We start from the raw sequence: 26,276 nt of genomic DNA, 5'->3' as shown, positions 1-26,276 counted from the left end.
GCATTCAAGTTCATCTCTGCATAGAATTCAGTTGTAACCAATCCTAAATCATAGAATCAAGTTTTACTGGTATTCTGAATTAAACATATCCTCAAGAATTCCTATCCTGATTTTCATCATATTTGTTACTGTTAATAATAGTTAGAAAAAATATAAGATAAGGATATACCTTGTACTATAGATTTTATAAAATTAATATTTATTTTGAGTAAATCTGATAAAACAAACTATTGGATTGGATAAATTTATAAGATATATGTAACAAGAGGCCCAGGGGCCACATCGCTCACCTGAGCAATTGGCTAGGAAAAAGCACATATCAGATCAGAACTGAAAGTTTACTGGGGGGGGAGGAGGGGGCTTGAATTTTAACCTCCCAGGGGGTCATGATTTGAACAAACTAGAATCTACACTACCTGAGGAAGATTCCCTATAAATATCACTAAGCATGGCTTTGAAGTACTTGAAAAGAAGATTTTAAAAGGTTTCCCAATATATTCCTATGTAAAACTTTTATCGGTCATTTGGCCCCACCCTACCCCCGGGGGGTCATGATTTGAACAAATTTGAATCCAAACAACCTGGGGATGATTCCACAGGAGTTTCATCTTTCCTGTCTCGATGGTTCTTGAGAAGAAAATTTTTCCTATATATTCCTATGTAAAACTTTGATCTGCCATTTTGGCCCCATCCTACCCCCAGGGGTCATGATTTGAACAAACTTGAATCTACACTACCTGAGGATGATTCCACATGAGTTTCATCTTTCCTGGCCCAGTGGTTCTTGAGAAGAAGATTTTTAAAGATTTGTCCTATATATTCCTATGTAAAAATTTGATCGGCCATTTTGGCCCCACCCTACCCCCAGGGGTCATGATTTAAACAAATTTGAATCTACACTACCTGGGGATGATTCCACATGAGTTTCATCTTTCCTGGCCCAGTAGTTCTTGAGAAGAAGATTTTTAAAGATTTTTCCTATATACTCCTATGTAAAACTTTGATCGGCCATTTTGGCCCCACCCTACCCCCTACATGGTTTGAATAAACTTGAATCTATACTACCTGAGGATGATTCCACATGAGTTTCATCTTTCCTGGCCTAGTGGTTCTTGAGAAGAAGATTTTTTAAAAATGCCATTATTTTTTCTCTAATTCATGATTATCTCCCCTTGGAAAAGGGCGTGGCCCTTCATTTGAACAAAGTTGAATCCCATTTACCCCAGAATACTTTGTAGCAAGTTTGGTTGAAATTGGCCCAGTGGTTCTTGAGAAGAAGATGAAAATGTGAAAAGTTTACGACAACAACGACGACGACAACAACAACGACAGACGACGGACAAATTTTGATCAGAAAAGCTCACTTGAGCCTTCGGCTCAGGTGAGCTAATAAAGTCTATACATATAAAGGAAATAACATTTTAACTGTAGCATTACCAGGTTTATATTCTACAGTGTATCAATAAATTACCAGGTAACAAAGCATTTTCAGAGAAGTAAGTTGCTCCATTGAATGGCTGGTAAGCCAATGCCAGAAACCCAGCAACTCCAGCCACATAGCACAGCACACACAGTATGTTGTTGTACTTGGAGATAACGTCCACAATCTTCTTCTGACGTTTAGGGTCAGTCAGCAAACCCATGATGTTCTTCTGTGAAAAAAAAATTAGTATATGTTTATATAATTTTAAGTGAGTGATCATTATTATACACATATGGAATGAGTACAAGGGAAAAAGCAAATTTATGGTTCCCTGAGGGAGAAAACCATTTCCCAGGTGACAAAACCGTTGAGATTTGACCCTACTGAGGGAAATAGTTTCCTGTCAAGGGGAACCATATATATTTGCCATTTCCCGAGTGCCCATTCCATAGCTGTTTTATTATATCGAAACAATCATAGGCGATATATTTAACATTGATTTTCTGACATTTTTTAAAAACACTGTAGAAGCATTTAAATCACAAAAGCATGTGGTTCAAAAGATGGTAAGGTAACTAAATTAACTAATGCAATGATCCTTTACCAAGAACAATAAAATTATTTTTAAAAATTAATTTCACTGACATTTTGAAGAATTATTGTCGTCTTCATTTTGCTAGAATTCAAGTATGATTTGGCATGTAGAAATGTTTTGACATCATAGTTACCATAGTTGCCAACTCACCCGATTTTGTCGGGTTACACCCAATTTTTCAACCCGTAACCCGATTATTTTTTATGATCCGGCGGGTCATGCTTTTCACCCGATTTTTGCTGAACAACCCGAAAATCTCTCGATTTCCGGATTTGGTTTGTAAATTAGGTTGCACTTAATTAAGTTCCAGTTACAACCCAAGCTTAGATCTACGTAAACAATGCCGATGGATTACAGTAATTATCAGTGCAGGTGTAAACAATTAACCGGGTGTGGTTTTGACAAATTGATGTCTGAAATCAATTTAAAATGGATTCCGATAGAACTAGATCGTTATCAGGGCCAGCAGGAACAAATTGAACCACTTAATTCAGGTCAATACTAAAATATGAAACCTAGGCCATCCTTAAAAAAATGTTTGTTTGGAATTGCCGCCTGAAGGGTTTCAGACACAGGAGGAAGGGAGGGAAATTATTTTTTTTTAATTGAAGATAAATTTAACATTTTTTATAAAAATCTCAGAAAACAGTAAATACGTAAACATTTTCTTACTTTTAAAAAAAGTATCTACCATCAACAATAAAACCTAATTTTACATAGGTCTGACATGTGATAAATGTAATGGGCAAAAATATTGATTAAATAAAAAAAATCTTCCTACTTTTGGTCAATAAAATTTTTTCAGGAGGGGGCATTTCAATGAGGCGGGAGGCAATTCCAAACAAACTATAATTTTATTTTGGCCCTACTAATGTTCTTTTTTAACATGTAAATTTAATCAAATTACATATGAATTTTTTGTCATTGTAAGTTAAAGCCTTTTTCAATAAAAGAATTCTCAATACACAAATACTTATACACATATATATATATGTAATTTAATCATGCAAATATGTCGTGAATGTCGTTACGCGTTATGACCAGATTTTTTACTTTCCAAATCTGGTCATGACCAGATTTTTACACGCTGAAGGTTGGCAAGTATGATAGTTACATTGCTAATAACATTACACCATAGACTTGATATTCCTTGAACGTTCCGCCCACTTTGAGTTAGAATAACTAATAAATATTCATGAGGGAGTAGTCCCTGGGAGTAGTTCTGATTTTTCAGGGAGTCGTCCTCAGATGGGGGTGTAACGGGAGAGGAGAAAATGCAGCGGACCAGACCGGGCTTCCAACCCCGGTCACCTGAAACTCCGATCAGGTGCTCTACAAACTAAGCTATTTGGCCAGCGGAGATCGAACCCGACTGACCGCCACAGGGGAAATAATCTCTTCTCAGGAAATTTACATGTAGACAGTTTTTTTGTATGAATTTTATAAAGGGTATTAACAGTAGAGATATAATAATATACATCTATTTACTGGCTATGAGGACAATAGCAAGGCTATTGTCACCATGTCTGGTGACACCATGTCTGAGAAGAATGATTTAATTGATTCAAAAGATCTGAGATGGCGAGTGGACAACAGAAATGAAAATCGTTCAATTCAAAGGAAGAGTCCAAGATTGCCTCTTCCCTGGTGTCATTTTAGGAGTTAACATTTTTTTCTTCTTTAACAAATACATTTTACACGACAAGCCCCACATTCCGGGTATAAGCACTTTCCAAATTGAAAAATTTATATATCGTTGTGCAAAGATTCTTACAATATCTCAATTAAAAAGTTTTGTTTTACTACCCAAATCCAAAGAAGCAGCTTACTTTTGAAGCTTTTGATGAATAAGAGACTGAAACTGTTTTCCAGATCGATAGTGCACTGTAATATAATCAATGTCAAACAGGCGCTTGAGTTTTGGAAGATGGCTGGTCTAAATAACGAAATATAGGGATGGACATGTTTTGCCAAAATTCCACTATTAAAACAATTTATTTTATATAGAGAAGGTTTTCAAAATATTCACTTAAGAATATTCCATTAAAATAAATACTTGATATACTATACATGAACACCTTTAACGTCATTCAACTAGTGTGATTTAAAATGGTGTGAGGGTGTGAGAGAGGGTGAGTGTGTGTGTGTGTGTTCAAAACCAAAGAAATGGTGGAGTGAAGATAATGAACAGTGATCGATAAATAATTAAGTCTGGAAAAAAATCTGTACACAATACAAATTTGTGAATATGGCATAAACATGGACCCCTGAAAATTCCAGAGATTGTATCAGGTAATACAATATCTCAAATTTAAAAAAAAAAACAAGTGTTAAAATCATTGAAACCTCAACTTATATGTCAGGAGCCTGTCTTGGTTAAAAAACTTATCGTTCTCGGAGCATATGGTCTTAAGTATCGAATATGTTGAGACACGTTATGCAGATGATAGCGGGATATATTTTTATACATATGAAATAAAATCATTTGCACACAGAGTGCAAACTGAGTGTAATGATCATTGTTGGCTTGATTAAGTAAATGCTTTTGTAAAGATGATAATGATCATAATGATATTGTCATGGTCATAATAATACACGTAAAATTATTAAATGAATCCATAATAAAGATAAAATAAAAAATCCTCTAGGGCTGGGCAATAATATCGATATTTCAATATATTGCAATACAATGACAAAAAATATCGTATCGCAATACGATTTTGTAATATCTACAGCTTACTCCACTTATATTGAACTCGCTTATTTTGAAATTCCGCTTACTTTGAAATAGAAATAAATCCCCAGTTTTTGCCTCTCATATTCTTTGCATTAAAATAACGGTTATATTGAAATCGGATATATTGAAATTTCGCTTATATTGAAGCCACTGATCGGTCCCCACAGGTGATAATGAGTTGTTTTCATAACGGTTATACTGAAGTACTCCCTGGCGGCTGTCGTTGCGGTTGGTGAAAGTAATTATGCCTGATTGACCAGTTGATATACACAGTTGTGATTAATTATGTTTTTACCTTATGTGTTTTTATACTGCATGTTCTACGAAATAAAATTCTTCACTGTTAAATTCTTTGCGTCCACGTAGTTCATTATATAATACGGACATATCGAGAGTCAGACTAAATAGCTAAATGTGATATAGTAACCCTCACAGATCTAGGAAAAACACGTAACTTTGAAATGAAATAGTACTGTCAATGGCTATTGATATGCCTAAATTCGAAATAACTAAGGGATTAACCCGAGTAAACTTACGACGAAATATAAGCAGCGGTCAGCAGTACTACAACCGTTTAAGTCCGGTGAATTTTCTCCAAAGTGTAAATAAATGCGATCGGGGAATAATAATAAGGTTGAAGATTGTCTTTTCAATGAAACAGAAATAAAAAAAAAATATTTAAACTTTCAAGGACTCATATTCTATGTAATCTGTTTACTGTTATAGATAAACGATAACAAAAATAATTTGTTCGGGTTTGTTCTCCTTTATTTTAGATCGGGATTGAACTTGTAAAAATGGCGGCTTCACGATTTCACTTATATTGAATTACAGATATATTGAAATAATTTGCATGGTCCCCTGAATTTCAATATATCCGGAGTAGGCTGTATATATTGGCAATATGCTTAGCTTAAGAAATTTTGTCATTAAATATAAAAATGGACTTATGAAAGTTTGTTATTAAGCCAAAGAGTGAGTCAGAAGTTGCTTTGTGGGAACATTTCAGAGCATAACTTAAATGAAATCAACAAGATTTTTTTTTCGTGTTGGTTATACTTATCATAGTTATGTACATGTTGCATGTAAATTAAAGTAAATATAGTAAGAAAATGCCATTTATATTACATTGAAAATATTGCAATACATATCGCAATACATTTTAAAATATCGCAATATATCGCAATACGAAATTTCGGCCAATACCCAGCCCAAAAATCCTCCTCCTTTGATTGTGATTCAGTCTGAATTTAGGCAAACCTTTATTTCAAACGTAGAAGGGATTAAGAGTTTTTCACCAATTACACAAATATACGACAAATTCTTTATTAATTTATTTTTTCTCAAAAACTTCATTCTATTTATTCTATCAAATACAAAATGGATAAAACTGATGGCATAATTTGAAATACAGTAAATATGAGTTGTATAACATAATTGTGTAACCATCACTGGAAAGTGCCCTTCGGGTAACAGGTGCCACAGAAATGGCAACAGTGGCGAACCGGGTGGCACGTCAAGCCTTTCTAAAGGCTAAAACTGTGCAAAATTCAACTCAGGTAATATATTTATGAGAGGCAGATATCGTATTGATTGTAAACATGCATATTTTAATCGATTATTTACCTCAGATGTTGCTATTTATTGTAGTGGCAGTGTAGATTTTCAAGGACAAACTCCTCTTATTTTTCTTTACGGTTAAATTACATAACATTTATTTGTTACGGTTTTGTAAGATGTATTTAAAGAAATAATTATGTCTGAAAACCAAATTATTCAAGATTTTTAGAAATCTTTCCCATCCCCTAATGGCAAGTAAATGTGTATGGGAGAAAATCCTCTAGAGGAAATTCGAAATAAATCTCTTATTCTTCTAGATAGCCATGAGTAAATGACACGAATTTTTTGTTTTTAGTGTTTTGTATTTCATTGAAATTGCATTGAGGGGACAGTTTATATTTCTGCTTTAAAGTACTTATGTGGTGTCGTGAAAACACTGAAATGATGTCTCCTCGTACATTGCAGAACAGTAGCATAACAGTTTTTTCTATTCTTTGATCATGATGCTACAGATCCTCATTTCTGTATTGTAAATATGGAGCAATTTAAGGGACAATATTTTCTGCGCACTGATGGGGATGAATTTCTCCACTTTCCAGCATTGGACAATCAACTACTTCTGATTCCCTACACAGGTACAGTCCAAAGACTATTTCTACCTATTCGTAGGTATTAATAGCTACGTGGGTATTTAAACCTACCCAAAGTAGCTATTTTTTGTATTATGTACATTTTGTGGCCCAAAGACTGAAACGGCGCAACATGGAGAATACCATATATTTTTTATATAGTCTCAGTAATGATGAATACCACCAAACTTTGGCCAAAATTGATTACTTCCTGAATCGGCAATTTTACATTAGTTTCTTTGCAAAATTTATAATATACGAAGTAATACGAAGTAATCATTTCTCAGTGTTTTCCTTAAGAACCGGCTACCGGCCAAATCGACCGCTTCAATTGACAAAAATGCCGCTTTGAAAGAAGAATTTGTTGTTAGGTCCACAGAGATTTTGTTTATAAACCTCAGCCCCTAGCTGTTACAACTTATCTCTAACCCTTTACTTTGAAATAAAGGGAAAACACTGATTTCTTGGTCAAATTTTTGTCATATCTATCATCAGTGTGACTGTATCAAGAAATTCAGTGCTCAACATGTTGCGCTGTTCCTGCGTTTGGCCACAAAAGTCAGAAAAAGCAGAAAGTAGGTAAATATAGCTACTTTGTGTAGGTTTAAATACCTACTTAGCTATTAATACCTACGTAGATAGAAATAGTCATTGGACTGGACCTGCTACATATTCTTTAACCAACTTGTATATTTTGTCCATTCCCTTACCCTTTATCGTAGTCTCTACAGACCAATAATTGTTTTGAAAATTCTGTGATCAGAAAAAAAAACAAGAGTTCATTGTTCTCTAGTGATAACTGTAAAGGGTTATACGATAGGTAGTGGATAAAACAAACAGGGCTGGCAAAAGAATTTATCCTGCAACTACACCTTGCATATTTTTAAATAAAGGTAACCTAATAAACCAAAGCCTTATTTGGTCTATGCCTTAATAAAGTCTCTTGCGTGTATTCTGACGTTTTAAAAGCATTGTGACGTTATAATACAGGGGCAGGGCTGTCACTAAAAAAAACTCTTAAAACATGAATTGATTGCTCTAAACAGCTGATAAAGTTATGTTAAAAACAACAGATTAAGTTCACTTATGTTTTAAACTAACACAATTTTATTCTTCTTTATACAGTAAAATTTGTCTAATCCGGACTCTGAGAACTCCGGATTTTTGTCCATTCCATCTATGAATTTAAGTCCCATGCACTTCTTTAACAAATTCATTAGAAAAAATTCTGTGTAGTCCGGATACTGTCTATTCTGTATTCCGAACAGCCATACTGGTCCCGACTGCTCATAATTAACGGTAATTATTTCCTCTAATCCGGCCACACCTGAGTTACTTCAAAGCAATTAACACCTTTCGTGGTGGATGTGATAATCCGTGTTTGCATTAGCATGATTAGTGCCATGAGACGAACTCAGTGAAATGCAACGGTGACACAGCCCACTTGAAAAATATTATATGATTAAATGACAATTTAAAAACATTAACTTATCTTTAACTCCTTTTACCACATTATAACATAAACACAAAAATATATATACGCGATTAAAAATCAAAATATAAATCGGGATCGAAAATCGAACGCATTTCAAAATGGCGCCATAACACTGTGGGGGAAGACGTAATTTTTTATATAAAAATTAAAAGTTCATTCCAATAATTAGCACATCATAAATAATTGTGCATTACTCTCTATACATTGAATGAGCTCTTTGACAAGCGAAACTCGGTCCGCTTGATATATATAGTAAGCCTATATTATGCGTGCCTGTAGATTTTGATGTAGGTAAAATATCACCCAACTTTCAAACTTCGTGAACAACCTAGAAAATACAGTGAGTCATGCGAGACTATTTTATAATCTCCAGACTCCAAAATATTGATTGATTTCATCATTCAATTATATTTTATATTATGTATATGATGTCTTGTAAATACACAGCAAAATTTTCAAAATCAATATTTTCCTGCATTTTTCCTGCACTCCGGATTCTGTCTAAACCGGCCAAATTTTATGGAACCAGCGATAGCCGGTTTGGACAAATTATACTGTACTTACAATGTACAGTTTGTGATATTGGGAATTTCTAGATAAGTAAAATGGGAATTATGGGTGTTTTTACCAATTGAAAAGTGTCTGTTTATCTGACCCAAATTAGAGAGATTGACGGCCCTGTAATATATTGCAGTTTCAGCCACTTAAATTGGATTGAAAATAGCTTATTTTTGAAGTAGCAGGAAAAATATGTTAAACAAAAAAAAACAAAACAAAAAAAAATCATAGATACTGCTGAACAAACCTTGTCCAAGGCAATCTCATTCAAAATTATAGCTCCTTTGTCCCGAAGAAAATACTGTATACAGGGTTATTTTCGCCCCGTGTAATTTTCACCCTTTCACACATGCAATTAATTTTGCCCCGTTTTAAATTCGCCCAATCATAGTTTTATTAAAGAAATTTTACTGTACTATTTCATTTCGCCCTGTTTTAAATTAGCCCAAATGAAGGAGGGGCAAAAATAAAACGGGGGCGAAAATTTCCCTGTATACAGTAATTAAAATCATGTAACATGAAGTTATGATTATGAATGTATTATGTATTAACAGTTCATTTACAGTTATTTTTCTGTTCATCATGTTCATTGAATTGCTTTTCACTCTGTAATTTCAGGCTAATTTTGGCAGTTTTAATAATCCTACACCAAAAGGAGCTAAGATTGTAAGTTGAAAATAAAAATATATCAGACTTTCAAATGAGTCATTGTGCCAGAGACTTCCTTTCTTTAGAAACCATTGTTGTTGACAAGAGAAATAAATTCTTACATTGTGTTTGATAGGTTGGTTTAATAGCTGGTGCCACAGCAGCAGTAGGGGCTGTAGGATTGTATGTAAGCATCAAAGGAGCTGTCCATGCCTCAACAGAACTTCACCTGCACCCTCCCAAATATCCCTGGTATCACTCAGGATTTTTCACAGAGCTTGACAAGAAAAGGTATGGACCCCCTTCTTTCCTTTAAAGACATCATGTAGAGATTTCCTGCTTTAGCAAATGGCTATGTGCATCAAAACTTGCTTGTTCCTTTATTTTTTAATGAGAACAAAGAACCAAGGATAGTCTGCACTAATGTTTAATAATTTCTCATATCTGTGTAATAAGGTATATGGAAAGGGTTTCCCCTTAAACATAGTTTGTCATTCTGACGTTTTATTTTCACAGGAATTATAAAACTAGCTTCTTTGGAAGCCTAGCATGCCAATCATTTTATAATAACAAGGTCAATGAGCAAAGACAGTCAAGGATCAAATTAGAATTTGCCATTGTTAAAGACATTTTGTCCACTTGCATCTTATTATGGATATAATGAATACAGACCTATAATACATAAGTCAATGTAGGTACTGTGTTATGAAATGATAATTTTCTTTTATTATATATTAACCTGGATTAACCTTGATTTTTTTTTTATTTCAGTGTAAGGAGGGGATACCAGGTGTACAAACAGGTGTGCTCAGCATGTCACAGTGTGGAACAGGTACGATTCAGGGAGATGGTGGGGGTCATCTTCAGTGAAGAGGAGGCCAAGGCAGAGGCTGCTGATGTAAGGAAAACTTTGAATTATATTTAGATTTAGTTATATATGAAGAAATAGCAGATTAAATGCCACCATTTATAAATTTTGTTCACATTTGAGGCACAGGGTTAGAAAAAGTGTTTTTGTGTGACCCTAATATACCTGAGTTGAGAATTTCAGCTTCTCATCTTCATTTTCAATAATATAGGGAAATACTGTTAGGAGGATATACACTTTTAAAATTTATATTTTGTGAGATCAAGCAAAGGTTAAGGTTAACATTTTTTGCCTTGTTTACACTATGAATGATATAAAAAATGGCTGTATATTGTCTTACGTAGCAGATCTATACTTACTATTCATTTAGTAGATAGTCTCACCTATATATATTGAGGTCAATTTGTCAAAGGTCAAGGTCAAAATATTAATATAAGCTCTCTAATATTAAAACACCTTTTCAATACTTTCTGTAAATTTTTGCATAATTTGTAACTTAAACATTCATGATATTTAATCTGGTAGGTTTTTTTTTTTACTCAAGATTAAATAATTTTTCATTCATTATATATCTGCAGTTCCAAGTCATTGATGGGTATGATGAGAACTGCATGCCAATTAAACGTCCAGGGAAACTATACGACTCAATCCCAAGTCCATATGACAACCAGCTTCAGGCTGAGAATGCTAACAATGGAGTGGCCCCACCAGATCTCTCCTATGTTGTCCTGGGACGAGAAGGCGGAGAGGTATGGAGTCCTGCTCAGGCCATTGTTATTTTGATGAAATTTAAAAGTCATCAAATAGATTATATGATATGTATGTCAGATTCGGAATTATGTATTAAAATGCAGTGGTATTGAGAAATTGGAAAACTATAACCCAGGTAGAACATCTTCAAAATTATATCTTTGTGAAATCAACATTTTCATACAATATGGCCTTGGTATACATGTACACCTTTTAAGTTTGGTTATAAATGTGGTAAGACTACAACTCAATTTATATAAATTAATATTATAGGACTATATTTTCTCCCTTCTGACTGGCTACTGTGATCCTCCGGCAGGAGTTAATGTTCCTGAGGGCGTCCACTACAATCCATATTTCCCAGGAGGATTAATCGCCATGGCACAAGCTCTCTATAATGAAATTATTGAATATGATGATGGTAAGGCAAAAAGTTCCAGAGCTCATGACTCTGATTTATACCAGTAGCTCGTGACAAGTTCTAGCCTCTGTATTGTTACTATAAAATATAGTGATGTGTATTTTAATCAGTCAATCTTGGTGGAAAAAAAACCAAATGGGGCAAAAATTAGGGAATAACTATCTTCTAATTTGGTATTTGGGACTGTTAATGCCGATTTAACGGTCGCAAACTGAGTTTTACGAGTACGCAAATACCAGATTAGAAGTTATTCCCATTCTAATGCAATCTATGCCTTTTTTTGTTGTTTACATCTTGTTTTGTTGCGTTTTGTTACATGATATACCAGTATGTCACAGAGCATTGTGTTTTCGTGTCGCTCTATTATGACGTCACAATGAAAATATTTCACTCTCATTAATGCTCATTTTACTGCTTCAAACAATTGCATTAGAATCTCACTTGAACAGTTACACATTTTGATATCCTTAAGTTTAAGCATACATTTAAAAACATCTCCATCTTTGTCACTCAGTTTTGGTGCTTGGGGAAAAAAAAAAATGAAATCAATCACTGGACATCATTTTTCAGGTACCCCTGCCACACAAAGTCAGCTGGCTAAGGATGTTGTCACTTTCCTCACATGGGCCGGAGAGCCATTCTGGGATGCTAGGAAAAGTCTAGAACTTAAGGTGAGTAAAAATTAAATGAATTTTTCTTTCAAAAAAAAATTTATTTTTATTCATTGTTGGGTTGATTCTTCTCCACCAAAATATGTAGAGAGAGAGAGAGAGAGAAGGGGTGGTCTTATTATGTTGATATCCACATGTAGTTGTAGGATTTCCTGTCTAGTATATACATTTAGTTTTAAAAGTATCCATGCTGCAATCACAAATTTAAGTATTCTAACAAAAAATATCTCCAATGGGATATAGGTGAAACAGTAGTTGTGTTCCTTTGGTTCCTGAAGCAGCATGTAACACATGTACTTGAGAATATATATCAGTAAAAGATGCTTATAGCCAAATTCCAGGGATTCATGCATATAATTTTGATTCATTAACAATACTTCTTTATATTCTTTAAGTGGGATAAGTCATAAAACTAGAAGGAATTAAAATTACTTTATTGCAACACTTGTAAGCATGAATTCAGATTCTCTAAAAGCATATTCACTGTGAATGTTTTACTATACTTGACTTCTGATATAATAGGCATGAAAAAGAATCACTTACCTAACATATTGTGTTTATTTTCAGTTCTATACATTAATGGTAATTCTGGGAATAGGATCATACTATTACAAGAGAAGGATCTGGTCATCACTGAAACATAAAATCGTCGTTCCCAACTACAGTAAACCCAGCAAAACTGTACTCAGGGCCCTCAAACCTGGCGGTCCAAAGGGCAGTCCCAAACCCTAAAGAGGCCGAGTTAGGAATATTTATTAGTGACCAAATGAAAATGACACTGGATTGCCAAGAGAGAAAAAAAAAAAGACTCGAAGGACAATTTTTTCATGGATAGAAAATATAAGTACTACTGTGAAGACTTTTCTGTTACAACTGATTTATTTCCAAGTATGTTTTGTGAGGAAGAAATAAATTTTTAAATGTTGATCCAGTTTCTGTTTATTCATATTTTTATATAGATGTGTACAAAATTATGGAATATCAAAATTCAGTTTAAGCAGAAGACTCTGAGCCAATTTTATTGTCACTCAAGCAGTGTGCATCGACTTTCTGGAATGTGTCTCATAGCTATCAAATTTTTCTCAGAGTAACCATAGGTCAAGATCTTTATTATACCTCTGAAAGAAGAGGAATAAGAAGATAGTGATGAGTGACCATCTTTACATCCATCTGTTATATGTCCATCTATTCATTAAACTGCCATTATACTTGTAATGGGAGTGGGTATGGGTATTGTTTTGTGAGCTAACTGTTCACAGAACCTCTTTATTTATGCTGTATGGCCCTTAACAAGAGGAATTATTGGGGGAAAAGGAGCTAAAAAACACTGGGCACATTATCAACTAACATGTACAAGGATGATGGTTCACTTCAGCAGGTCACAGTGAAAGAGTTGTACAACTTATCAGAATATTGATCCTTGAACTGCCTCATTTCATTATACAGTCTGGCCATTTTATTAAGTCCAGCAGTTGGTCGGTTTGAAGGAGTTTTACTGTACATCTACATATAATATGTAAAGTACATCTTCAAGAGATATTATGTGCTGATTAATCTGACAGAAAATTAATACTTCATTACCAACACAGCCTGTTTGTTTGGCATATTACATCTTCACTAGCCAAGGATTTTTGGTCCATTGGAGTGAAGTGGACTGAAAACACATAGATAGTGAAGATGGACATCTTGTGAAATCGAAATTTTAGTACTCAAGTAAAAAGAAAAATAGCAGTTTTTTTTTTTTCAACAGCTTTAAATTGATTTTAGTATAAATAATAAATACATATACAATGTATATATATATTGAAATGGAATAATCGGTAAAATGAAAAAGTATATGCATTGCAGTAAATCCTTCAAATGCAAATCAATATCAGTAACCATTTAAAAATGATAACAATCCAACAAAAGATAAATCATTATTTTAAATACACACTAAAACTTAAGTTATTCTTTGACTCATTACTTTCTGTGTCTCTATGCTAAGCACCAATGATAGCCCACTGTATATTTGTGTCACCTTCTGTCATATGGCAGCAACCTTCAGATCAAATTGTACATAAAACTGCTAATCAAAGAACTATATTATGTCTTTGTTTCAATGTTTTAAAATCTGAAGATCACATGTGAGCCTTGATGAAGTTGATAAGTCCATTTGTAGAACCATCATGACTCGAAACTGTATCTTTTCCTCTCAGTTCTGGCTGAATTACTTTTGCTAGCTGTTTTCCTAGTTCAACACTATAACAACAGAAAAAGTCTCAATTTTATACAATATTTTGCAATACATACACAAATGTGTAATGGGTATTTATATTCCAAGATTTCATGCTTTGTATAATTCAAATTGTTTTCAGGAAAGTGTTTAGAATATGAAAATAAAGCTAACTTACCCCCACTGATCATATGAGTTGATATCCCAGATGGTTCCCTGGACAAAGATCTTGTGTTCATACATTGCTAAAGGAAAGAAAAAAGTACGAAACCTTTTTAAAAATATACATAGAACAAGGTTAGATAAAGGACTACAGTAACTATTTTGCCCATCTTACATAGTTCATGATTTAAAAAAAATTATTTCCACAATGTGTTGAAGCTTTCACGTAAGTTTCAACACTTCTGGACATTGGTCCCTTAGAAAAGATTTGTGCTGTATTTATCATTTGATATATGCAAAATTCTAAGCACTTAATGATGCTTGACCCTAACCCAAGGGATATAATTTAAACAAACTTGAAACAATACCTAAGGATGCTTTGACATAAGTTTCATTTTTTCATGACTTACCTATGAGAAGACCTAGTGTGAATGGTGTAAGCTTTTGGAACAGAATGGAGTTGCTTGGTCTGTTACCCTCAAACACCTAGAAAAATTATATTTTGTTTAACTTTTTCATATTGACCATACATATATGCATTTAGAAAAGTTTTAATAAAGATGATCTGATATCATATCTAATAGAGGTATCTCAGAATGAAGAGATTATCATAATTTTTTTAAATTTTTCACTTGACCTATTTATTTGCCGACCTTTTAAACTTGACCTATTTATTTGATAACCTAGTTTTACATGACCTATTTATTTACTGACCTTGTGAGGAAGAATATGATCAATGTCAGCCTGTGACATTCCTGACTTCACGAGTTCATCTCTGGCTTCATCTACAGTCTTCCCCTTCATCAGAGCCTCAGTCTGAGCCAGGAAGTTTGCTGTCAAAATCTACAAACAAAACATTAAGATCCAAGTGAGTTTGATCATTAAAGTTCACAGTTTTTAAATCTGCCTCTTATTACTAAGATTCTTTATACCTATATCAGGAACATATTGAAAAGGAAAACAAAAAGGAAGATATTTACCTCATGATGTAGTCCATTTTGAATTGGATTTTGGGTTTTCACTGGCATTAAAAAGTCACAGGGAATTAACCTAGTTCCTGCAGAGAGAGAAAAGAGATTTGTAAACAAATTAAAGAAATTTTTGAATGTAGAAAACAATCATTACCTACTATTTAATTAATTAACCCCTGACCTTGATGGATAAGCTGGTAGAATGCATGCTGTCCATTAGTTCCTGGCTCTCCCCAGATGATGGGTCCTGTTTTATAATTACATTTCTGTCCACTCCTTGTGATGTACTTCCCATTACTCTCCATATCTCCTTGCTGGAAGTAGGCTGCAAATCGGTGCATATACTGTAAGAGATGTTGTAAGGTATCAGGGATGTCCTATGACATACATGTACAGTGTATAAAATATTACAAATTTACAGCCAAATATCTCTGCTATAAAGGCACGATTCAGGAGATCTTTGGTATTTTTTTCTTTCATTTTTTAAGATACATAACCAAAGAAGTCATAGTTTACTGTGACAAATGTTATCAAATAGAAACGCAATGCCTCATTCCAAATAACAGTACAATAAGATCTATCAGATATATGAAAGATCAATATTCCTCATTACAGACCTTGACCTTATATTGGCGAGCTTAAAAAGTATTCCTCCCATCAAATTTATATAAAATATACATATACATGTCTCTGGCTTACTTGATCATATGGTAGCAATGTTTGAGTTTCTGCTCCAAAGAAATTGTTGTACCAAACTCCAAGCAGAGCTAGGATCACAGGTATCTACGAAATAATAAATGTAAATGTAACACATTACAAATATTACACAGATCCTGAAATTACACATTAAGAGCTTACATTTGATTCTAATGGAGCATTGACAAAGTGGTTGTCCATGAAATGTCCCCCTGCCTGCAAATCCTCAAAGTTGTCCATTCCTAAGTGTAGTGAGAAAAAAATTGTATTCAAGTTCAGTATCAAAAAGTTACACAAGAGGAAAGCAAAATTTATTACTGTATACAGATTTATTTTTGGTCCTTGTTATTTTTGTGCTTTTAGACTTGAAACCTATTTTGCCCAATTTTAAATTCATCTTCTTGGAAATTGCATTTTAGACAATATAATGAAAATAATTTTTTCTTTAAACTTGCCCATTTCAAATTTGCACACTAAAGTCTAATGACAAGAACAAAAGTGGCAAATATGAAATTGGGTGAAATTTTCCCTGTATAGAGTAAATATCCTCATAAAAACATGTGACTTACCAATGTAGAGTGCAATGGACAGTCCAATAGCTGACCAGAGGGAATATCGGCCACCTACCCACTGTTAAATAGTTGTAACACTTCAGTTTTTACATGTTAATTTCTCTTTTTTATCATTCTCATCACAGGGGTTTGTATTCATAAATTCAGAGAGAAAAAACAAACTAAGTAAACAATGGGTACTTACATCCCAAAACCCAAACATATTTTTTTCATCGATACCAAATTCTTTAACTTTTGTCTGCAAAACAATGGTATATATACATTGTACATATATGTACAAATCCATCTAAAACAATAATCATTTTGTTTATGGTATACTAGTATCCATTTTTCGTCCTTATTATAACAGAAACCATTTTAGCTTTTGCATATTTAATATTTTCAATTATTTTGGTAAATATGAACTATGTTAATTACAAGCAATTACATATGTAACACCAAGAAAAGTCAAAGAGCAACCACTTACTGCATTTGTAGATAGAGCAACAAAATGCTTGGCAATGGCACTGTCCTGTAAATATATAAAACATACTTGACCACCTGCTTCACATTTTTATATGTACTCAAATTAAAACATCACAAGAATGCTCCACAGTCAGATTATGTTGAATAACCAATTTTAACCACTATCAGATCATTTGGAATAACTATTTTAACCACTATCAGATGTTGTGGAACAACTGCTTAACCCTATCAGGTTCCTGGGCCATAACACTTAGACTATCTCACTTTTGATCTCAGCCTCACTTTTTTTCAAAAGAATAAGCAGGAGAAAAGTGAGACTGAGATCAAAAGTGAGAGTTTAGTTTAAGATCTATTTTATTCATTGAATTGGATTGAACAGCAGGCATAAATGCCTATGATCATTCAGTGAGACTGGATCAAAAGTGAGCCCATCTAAGTTTTACGGCCTCAGAGCCAGATTATGTGGAATGACTGTAATCTGTTCACCTGTTTTGCTGCCTCCAATAACCAGGCTTTGGCAGACTGGGCATTGGTGATGGTTTCTTGTGTCGTGAATGTCTGTAAACAAAATACAATGTAAAGTACAAAGTCATATTTGTTGAGACACAAATTTTGTAAGTATCTGTGTAGACACAAGCATAAAAATAACCATGCAGTTAATAATGGATAAATGTTTGTAGTACCATCACGTAATGTAGAGATTATCATATCTTAATTGCAAATTACTACATTATCCTGAACGAAATAAGACCTCATGTGAACACTGGAATCGTTTTTTTTTTTTTTTACCTTGGAAGCAATGATGAAGAGTGTAGTTTCAGGATTCAGCTTTTTCAGGGTTTCAGCCATGTGTGTGCCATCTATATTGGAGACAAAATGAACATTTGGGCCTGTCTTGTATGGCTTTAATGCTTCTGTCACCATGAGGGGTCCCTATTATTAATAAAAATATACATAAAGTTATATTCTGTATGAGACATATTGAAATTTTTTTCTATACTTCAGTGTTATTATAGATTTATCTCCCTTTCTGACACAATTTTCTTTTGTAACAGGGAGGTTTCCAAACAGACAAGAATTTGAACTATGACCCCTTGAACTCTAGACAGGCCAGTGCTCTACAAACTGACCAATCTGCTCTAAGCAATCAAAGTAGCTTAACCATCACACTTTAATAAAATTACTGACATTTTATAATGTACTTACCAGGTCTGATCCTCCTATACCGATATTGACCACATCAGTAATGGCTTTCCCTGTGTAACCTTTCCAATCACCACTCTGTACGGAATCAGTGAATTCCCTCATGTGTTTTAATACTGCATTCACATCAGGCATGACCTGCAAACAAACAATCCGTAGGTTATTTAATATTTCAAGATTCCTTGAATCTTACGCAATTTCCAAATTTTAAACAATTGAACTTCGATATCTGAAACACTGATATCTCGAATACCATGGATATATCAAAATAATCTAAGAAGTCCAAACCACTAATTCTTTAAGCATTTTACCTAAAATCCTTGGATATCTCATTGTTTTCTTAGCCCCACTGGGTTCATGATCAAGAGATTTGAATGTAGGTAGTTTTATTGCATAAATAAAATCTTGTACTTTTCCTTTCCATCTTGTAAAATGATATCTTCTAGTATATACACTTACATCCTTTCCATCCACCATTGTAGGGGTGTTGGATTTATTTCTAAGAGCCACATGTAAAACAGCTCTGTTTTCTGTGAAGTTGATCTTTTCACCTGCAAACATTGCTGCCCTCATTTCTTCCACTTTCCTCTCTTTAGCCTACAAACCATCATAAAACAGAAAATTCTCAATGTCTTTTTTCCCCTTTTATAATGAAAGTAAATACATGTATTACAGGTCTTAGTGATTTACATTATATTGTAAAATCACCAGTTTATTAGGAAACCTTACATCCCCTTGACTCAAAAACATTTATTTAAGGATGCTGACAAGTATTTACCTCCAAAAATAAAAATATTTCCACATTTTGAAGTAAAAAAAATACATATGAATAGGCAAAGAATTCTATTTGTCCACTTACCAGCTTAAACAAAAGCCCCATAGTTGTGCTGTCCACCAAGTTCTTGGAATAGTCCAGAAGGAAATCTCCATCTTTTGTCTCTAACTTTTGGCTATTTCATGTAAATAGAGAGGGATTAAAGTCGAACATTTTCTTATTTGGATGTAACCCTTAGTATATATTACATTATGAATTCTCAGAATAGATGTGATATTGAGAAAATAGGGTAAAAAACAGGCACAGAAAAACACCCCTGCATCTGACATTAAGTGTCTTAAATGAAATTTCTCAGACACTAGTGGACATTTCAAACTTACTGAATAATTTACATGCTTTGACAAACATGGATTACGGGGTGTAGGTTTCAATGGTGATTTCCATAAGACAAGATTTATCTGATAAGTCAAAGACAAATCCCAGAAAACTTTAATGGACAGCAGAATATAATTTGGTCAATTGGAGATTTTTATTTGTCATGTAGACACTCATAGGGGTTATACAGGAATATTTAGGGTTCTTGACAAAATGCATATTGAGCAAAGCATATTTGCATCTACTAAAAAAATTTATCATGTTGGAGATTTTTAACAACGTTCACTTTCTCTAAGCAAAACATCCTGTGACCATTTGTTCACATTGTGATGTCGTTTGATGCTTATGTGAAATTAAGCTATTAGGTACGAAAGCCCAGAAGGCTCATTCGAGATTCAAGTTTCGAAATACGAGATTCAAAATTCGAGATTCGAAATTCGAGTTTCGAGATTCAAGATCCAGATTAACCAATCAAAAGGCTCATTCGAGATTCGAGGTTCGAAATACGAGATTCGAAATTCGAGTTTCGAGATTCAAAATCCAGATTAACCAATCAAATGCGGGTTGAACATTTGATTACTCCCCTTTATTATGTTTTATCTATCAATAAATCGTTTAATATATTTATAACAAATGAGTCATTTGATTAAATTACAATGCAAGAAAGAGTGTTATATATATTAGAAGGAAAGTTAAATAATCATTGGATTTTTTATCAACAAGATATACTTCAATTTATATTATGACTTCTTAAATATTAAATAGAATACATATATCAGAAATATATATATTTTTGCATTGTCTACTTTATATAAAGGGTTGTTGACATAATAATAAATTTATAAATAGTGACTAAAGATTAACAAAATCCTCACCCCTACCCGCCACACCTGCCAATTTTTCCCGAAACTGAAAATGTTACTTTAAAAACTTGAAAGGCAATGTAGCCTTGATAAATAAAAACTGAGTATATTTTAATCTTTGATCATAACGCTATGGTCATGCAGAGACTTAAATATAAAATCATAACGCTATAGTTCTGCAGCTAATTTAGACTAATCTACTGTTTGATATCAGATAAAATGAATGCTGCATTTATTCCTATTCATATTTGCAATCTGCATTGTATATATATAATTGTTAATTAATTCAAGAAATCAAAGCCTTAGATGACGATAAGTAATTGAAAACTTTATTTTTATGTACTGAGTATTCCCTCTATTAGGAAAACGAACACGGTTTTTATTTATCAAGGCTATATTGCCTTTCAAGTTTTTAAAGTAACATTTTCAGTGTCGGGAAAAATTGGCAGGTGTGGCGGGTAGGGGTGAGGATTTTGTTAATCTTTAGTCACTATTTATAAATTTATTATTATACCCCCCGCTTGAAAAGCGGGAGGGTATATAGTAATCGTTAATTCCGTCCGTCCGTCTGTACGTCCTTCCGTCCGTCCGTCCGTCTGTCCGTCTGGGCTTTCGTAATTAGGCTCCTTAATAAAATTTTTAATGTGTTCAAATTAAAACAACACACCGAGCATGGCATATGCATATTAATGCTATGTGGGTAATTAATTGGCACTGCATAACATGGTAAAATAAAGTATTCTCATCAACCAATAAATTTTCAAGATTTTTTTCAGAGGCACAGGATAAGAAGGAACCTATGATGTCTACATCATCTTTTATAATTTATCATCATCCTGTATTTATATTCAAATACATGTAAACAATGAAGTACAAGCGTATCATCTACAAGCACTGTTGTCATTTTCAAGTACTTTGACATGACTATTGCTTATTACTCATACCTGAACGTGTCAAATCTAGATGCATCCTCTTTAAACATTTGCAGCATGTTTAACTTGGATCCCTTTGAATCGTAATAACTCTGCAGCTCTTTCCAGGCTGCCTCCGAAGTTAATGGAGCTCGTTTGATGTCTGCCATCTTCTTCAATAAATGCTAATGATCAAAGTGAAAGTTGACACTGTATTCTGCTGTTTTCTTCCTTCTTGCTACTTGAAGTACTTGTCCTGCTTCAGCTGTTTCTTTCCTGTCACCGGCTTCCTCTCAAATCACCTTGAGTCATTCGGAAGTTAACTCGGGAGGTTTTGGATGTTTACCTAAGGCCGCGTACTACAATCGAAGGAGGATCTAAAGGGGTGCAGTTAATTTGGATCCGTTTGTCAGTTCCTTTATTAAAACCGAAAGACAATATAACATAACTCCAAACGACTCAAAGAAAACCAATACTGGCCTATTAATTCTGAGATCTAAAGGTGAAAGGTCAAGGGGAGGAAGGGGGGTTTCTACCGTCTTTTTTTATGAAAGATGAAAGGCACTGATCGAGATAACGAACAGTATGTATAGTATTCAAACTCTGGGAAAGCTAGCCCATTAAATTAAATTATAAAAATCAGGAGCAGAGCAAACACGAACCTCCAAAATATCAGAGATTGGATTGGGTGCCATGGACACGTGATCATCCCCTCCAGATGGTCATAAGTACCCAATGTGTGCATGCTCCTTTATAGAGGCTTGTCATGATTGGGAAAATAGGAAAAACCCGTGGGCATTTCTATGGCACGCCAAATTCACAAAAATGTTTGGCACGCCAAATTCACAAAAATGAGATAAACCTATTGGCGTGCCATACATTTCAGTGTGTAAATAATGGACTAACAATGACCATGAAAAACGTCATTTATCATAAATTTGGACTCAGTGATAGGTTGTATTTGTTGACCACAATTACTTGGGGGGGGGGGGGGTAGATCTTAAGGACTTAGGTCATTGTATCCGCTGCCGTTCAAAAATCCTGCGAAATGATTAGGCCATAGGGCCCACCTCAATTGAGACTGGTGATATCCTTGTTTCATCAATTAGTTTGTCAATACCTTACCTCTTTTTAGGAAGTGTTCATATGTAGATCGAGCATGTTCTTACGTATCATATCAATTGATAGGCTGATAGATCCAGTGTACAGGTGATAAGGGTATATTGCTACATAAGTAAGGGAAGCTGACTTTTGAAAAGTTGAAGTCATCATGCAGTTCACGTTTATCATAAAGCTTGCCGTGTTGTTAGGTTACCATTAACGTCTTTTTCTTGTAAAATATCCAAAATTTGAAATAGCTGTACCAGAATCTATCTAATCTTCTATTTCAAGTTCACTTGAATAATTAAAATCGACTATAAATTCCCTGAATTTATATGTGTTTTTAGGGGGAGGGGGTTTACCTTCTAATTATTTCGTTCTTCAGCGAGAGCTCTCAGTATTACTTCCCAAGATTCATGGATCGATGTACGACTCTTAATTTTTATCAGCTTAAAGAGGTATGCATTTTCTATGGAATCCTAGCAACTTCATTTTTTTTTTCAACTTACTCCGCTTAGTAGACCTACATATTAAACAATTAATTCCACAAATTCCGAGGATGTTAGTATACAGGATTCCCAAACATGTATGATCCACTATCTCGGATACACAAAACCAGGAAAATGTACATGTATCTGTAAAGGAAAGCGGAATGTTCACCCCTCATAAAAATTCTTTCTAGCTGACTTAATTTCTTTTCCTTTGCTTGTCAATAAAAATTTTGAGTATGTTTATTAGAGGAGTGAGTATGAACCCCTTCCCATTGTACATTTAGGCGATTTCACGCAATTGTATTTAGAATTAACTGTCTTTTCAATATCATTTCAGGATAGAAGCCATGCAAACAAAAGTTTTGGTGTCCGTGAAATCGGGGTTTCACTGTATTTCTATTCCTGTCGCACGTGAAACTTCTTTTAAAACAAATTTCTTATTTCAAGGGAAGGAATATGTCTCTGAATTGTTTTTATTTAAACAATTCAAACAGGGCCATTGCAAAATGGATTTATAAATGAAACTGAATATTTGTAAATGCTTACTTTAAAATAAAAATAAGAACGAAATATTTCATGTACAGATTAACCAAACAAAGGGGATGATACAACTTCCGGTGCAGAAAACATTTTTGCTTCTTGCCAGTCTTGGGATGTTGATGATCAAGTTATGTTAAATTTATTCATAAGAGTGTCACTTGATAGATACAGATAGGATCCAAGGAATATAGTCCTCCCTCCTGCAGCCTAACGACCCACCCAAGGGCCTTTGAACTGCTAACAGTAAGTTTAAATGTTGCTTATTTTGAAAACCAAATTATTTAATATTTTGCTAAATATCAAGAAAATTAGTCAGCATAAACAAACAGTGAAAAGTGGAGCATGTGGAGTGGGCAAAACTTTCAAAAAGTCACTGTCAATATGAAATTCTTTGTATTTTACGTAGAAATTCACACCTCGATTTAATCATATACTATGACGTTTGAAGACATAAACTAAAGTTTAACATTTATCAGGTTGGGCACAGCCCACCAAATGGTCAGTTATAAATTATCCCCCATTTGGTAGTCAATCTCCTAATATGTTGACGGTGCGACCATTAGGGTGAGCGCAGATACTCATTCATTTTTAATTTAGATCTGGCTAGTCAAACTGCACGTGACATTCGATGCATCTAGGACTCTCACATGAAGTTGTATGCATGTTGCTTTACCAAACTGAAGCCTGAACAGGGCTGATTTTACTGAAGAACCATTTTATTGACGATTTCTCTGCAATAAATTCATTAAATCAAGGCAAGATTATTATTTGTTTAAGTTTTTTGTTGTTATTATCGCGAAAACATTGCTTTAAGTTTTGTGTATGAAGTGATGCATTGTGGGTCCAAATTACTGCAGAAAAAAATCTATCGAATGAATGTGCAGTAGTCCCAATTTTTCTCTTCGCCCAGGCGTTGCTTTAAGAGCTCGCAGTGACGAGCATGGCTTTGACACTCGCTGCGCTGGCTATAACAGAGACTAATATTTAGCTGTTTAGTGTAACATAAACTTATTATGTTCCCCAAACGGAGTTTGGGAACATATTGTTTTTACTCGGTTTCTTATTATGTTCCCCAAACGAAGTTGGGGAACATATTGTTTTTACTCTGTTTCTTATTAAGTCTTCCGTTCACAACGGAAGACTTATAGTGTTTGTATTGTTTCTTTTTATTATTATTATTATTATTATTATTCCTCCCAAATTTTGTGAGCGCGATTACTCAGAGATGGCTGGATAGATTTTCACAATTTTTCTCATGTAAGTTGGTTGATATATGAAGTTTATATAAAATTCCGTTTTTTGAAAAATTCACTTCCGGTCCGAAGTTATGGCCGATATTCGAATTTTAAAATGGACTTTTGTCCGGCAGTTTTCTCGGAAACGGTTTGAGGTAAAGATATGAAATTTACAGGAGTATTAGATCATGATATTCTATTTGTTTTGAAGTTGTTTTTGTGTGTTTCCAGTACTTCCTGTCCGAACCGGAAGTGAATTTGTTTTTGGTCAATTTTTGATTTTTTTTGTTTTTAGATATTTTTTCAAGATATTCTTATGTAAAACAGACATTTTTCTACAAATACTAAATATATAATTTGTTTTTAAATCAGATTCCGGATTTTGTATAATTTCGGTACCGAATTTTTCTCTATTTACGTAGTATGTATAAGGTGGGCAAAGAAAGATAACTCTGACCTGTGAATGAGAATAGAACTTTCGAGATGAAGGCGGAAATTTTATTGAAGACGTTAGAGACATATATACGCTCTCCAGATCAACATATTTACACATTCAATATTCTCTCTTTTGCATGTTACTTAATTCACTATATGCATATTAGTTTAAATTTGGCTGTGTAGTGTTAGTCTGTATATTGAAAGTTTTTGATTTACAAATTTATATCTAAAAAAAATATCCGTTCTGTGTCAATTAAGCACTTTGAAGAAAATAATATTGTACGCAGTATACATTACAGCGATGTATATACAAATTATTCTACAAAAATACTAAACATATTGATCATTAATTCAATCGGATTCTGCATTTTGGAGATTTAAGGTTCCGTCAATAAATTCATTTTCTCTATTTACGTAGTGACAATGAGCAAAGATAGATAACTCTGACTTGTAAATGGGAATAGAACTTTCGAGATAAAGGCGGAGGTAGTATCCATGACGTCGCAGACGTCTATATCCACACTTTTCACATAAAAAAAATAATTAGACTTTGAGTTTCCATATCCACTTCTGCATGAAAGATTACTTGGGTTACTGCTTTCAGTATATGCATAGTTTTAAGTTGTCAGCGTAGTGTAAATCTGTAATGTCTGTTATGATTATATTTTAAAAAATATTCTTAATTCATTCTCTAATTTGAATGCGAAATTATCCCGGAATCCGAGTTTTATTTTCGATTCTAAAATATTATATGTACTCAAAAGGGGACTGAGAGAAAGAAGAGTAGGTGTAAAGCCTTTAGAAATAAATTGATATCTGCAACTTAAAAGAAAGAAAATCGATCTTTAGATTGGATTTGGTTTTAACACGTATATTTCATTGATTAAAAGTCTTATAGTGTTATTTAT

At 33.8% G+C, this 26,276-nt stretch overlaps 2 protein-coding genes and 1 long non-coding RNA gene across 3 annotated transcripts; 1 reads left to right on the top strand and 2 right to left on the bottom strand.

Moving 5' to 3' along the window:
- LOC134230266 (uncharacterized) lies at nt 1–3,919 on the bottom strand. The gene is made up of 3 exons (XR_009984306.1): nt 3,848–3,919; nt 1,472–1,652; nt 1–43 (listed from the first exon to the last, which is right to left on the bottom strand). It is a non-coding gene; the product is annotated as an uncharacterized LOC134230266 (long non-coding RNA).
- A 2,239-nt stretch (nt 3,920–6,158) lies between these two features.
- LOC134230269 (cytochrome c1, heme protein, mitochondrial-like) lies at nt 6,159–13,280 on the top strand. Its single transcript, XM_062712033.1, has 8 exons — nt 6,159–6,314; nt 9,616–9,663; nt 9,782–9,936; nt 10,417–10,543; nt 11,092–11,262; nt 11,537–11,684; nt 12,255–12,355; nt 12,923–13,280. The coding sequence occupies exons 1-8, from the start codon at nt 6,243–6,245 to the stop codon at nt 13,085–13,087; spliced, it is 987 nt and encodes a 328-aa protein (XP_062568017.1). The 5' UTR covers nt 6,159–6,242; the 3' UTR covers nt 13,088–13,280.
- Nucleotides 13,281–14,072: 792 nt separating this feature from the next.
- Nucleotides 14,073–21,850, bottom strand: LOC134230267 (glucose-6-phosphate isomerase-like). The gene is made up of 17 exons (XM_062712032.1): nt 21,597–21,850; nt 19,499–19,589; nt 19,099–19,236; nt 18,643–18,777; nt 18,226–18,369; nt 17,923–17,994; nt 17,438–17,482; nt 17,156–17,209; nt 16,969–17,029; nt 16,562–16,641; nt 16,403–16,486; nt 15,885–16,047; nt 15,713–15,789; nt 15,447–15,575; nt 15,143–15,218; nt 14,749–14,815; nt 14,073–14,596 (listed from the first exon to the last, which is right to left on the bottom strand). The coding sequence occupies exons 1-17, from the start codon at nt 21,731–21,733 to the stop codon at nt 14,476–14,478; spliced, it is 1,674 nt and encodes a 557-aa protein (XP_062568016.1). The 5' UTR covers nt 21,734–21,850; the 3' UTR covers nt 14,073–14,475.
- Nucleotides 21,851–26,276: the final 4,426 nt, after the last annotated feature.

Source organism: Saccostrea cucullata, unplaced genomic scaffold (genome assembly GCF_032062105.1).
Source record: "Saccostrea cucullata isolate Sc308-1 unplaced genomic scaffold, CSIRO_AGI_Scuc_v1 ctg4405, whole genome shotgun sequence".
In the NCBI taxonomy this organism is placed as follows: Eukaryota; Metazoa; Mollusca; class Bivalvia; order Ostreida; family Ostreidae; genus Saccostrea; species Saccostrea cuccullata.
This window is presented reverse-complemented; position numbering and strand designations above follow the sequence as displayed.

Bases quoted from the DNA above. Each gene is read 5' to 3' on its own strand.
- LOC134230269 (XM_062712033.1), top strand. From the start codon at position 6,243: ATGGCAACAGTGGCGAACCGGGTGGCACGTCAAGCCTTTCTAAAGGCT. The intron at 11,263-11,536 runs GTATGGAGTCCT...TTAATATTATAG, and splicing joins TGGGACGAGAAGGCGGAGAG to GACTATATTTTCTCCCTTCT. The intron at 11,685-12,254 runs GTAAGGCAAAAA...ATCATTTTTCAG, and splicing joins AATTATTGAATATGATGATG to GTACCCCTGCCACACAAAGT.
- LOC134230267 (XM_062712032.1), bottom strand. From the start codon at position 21,733: ATGGCAGACATCAAACGAGCTCCATTAACTTCGGAGGCAGCCTGGAAA. The intron at 18,778-19,098 runs GTAAGTGTATAT...GTTTGTTTGCAG, and splicing joins CAATGGTGGATGGAAAGGAT to GTCATGCCTGATGTGAATGC. The intron at 14,816-15,142 runs GTAAGTCATGAA...TCTTTCCTTTAG, and splicing joins CACACTAGGTCTTCTCATAG to CAATGTATGAACACAAGATC.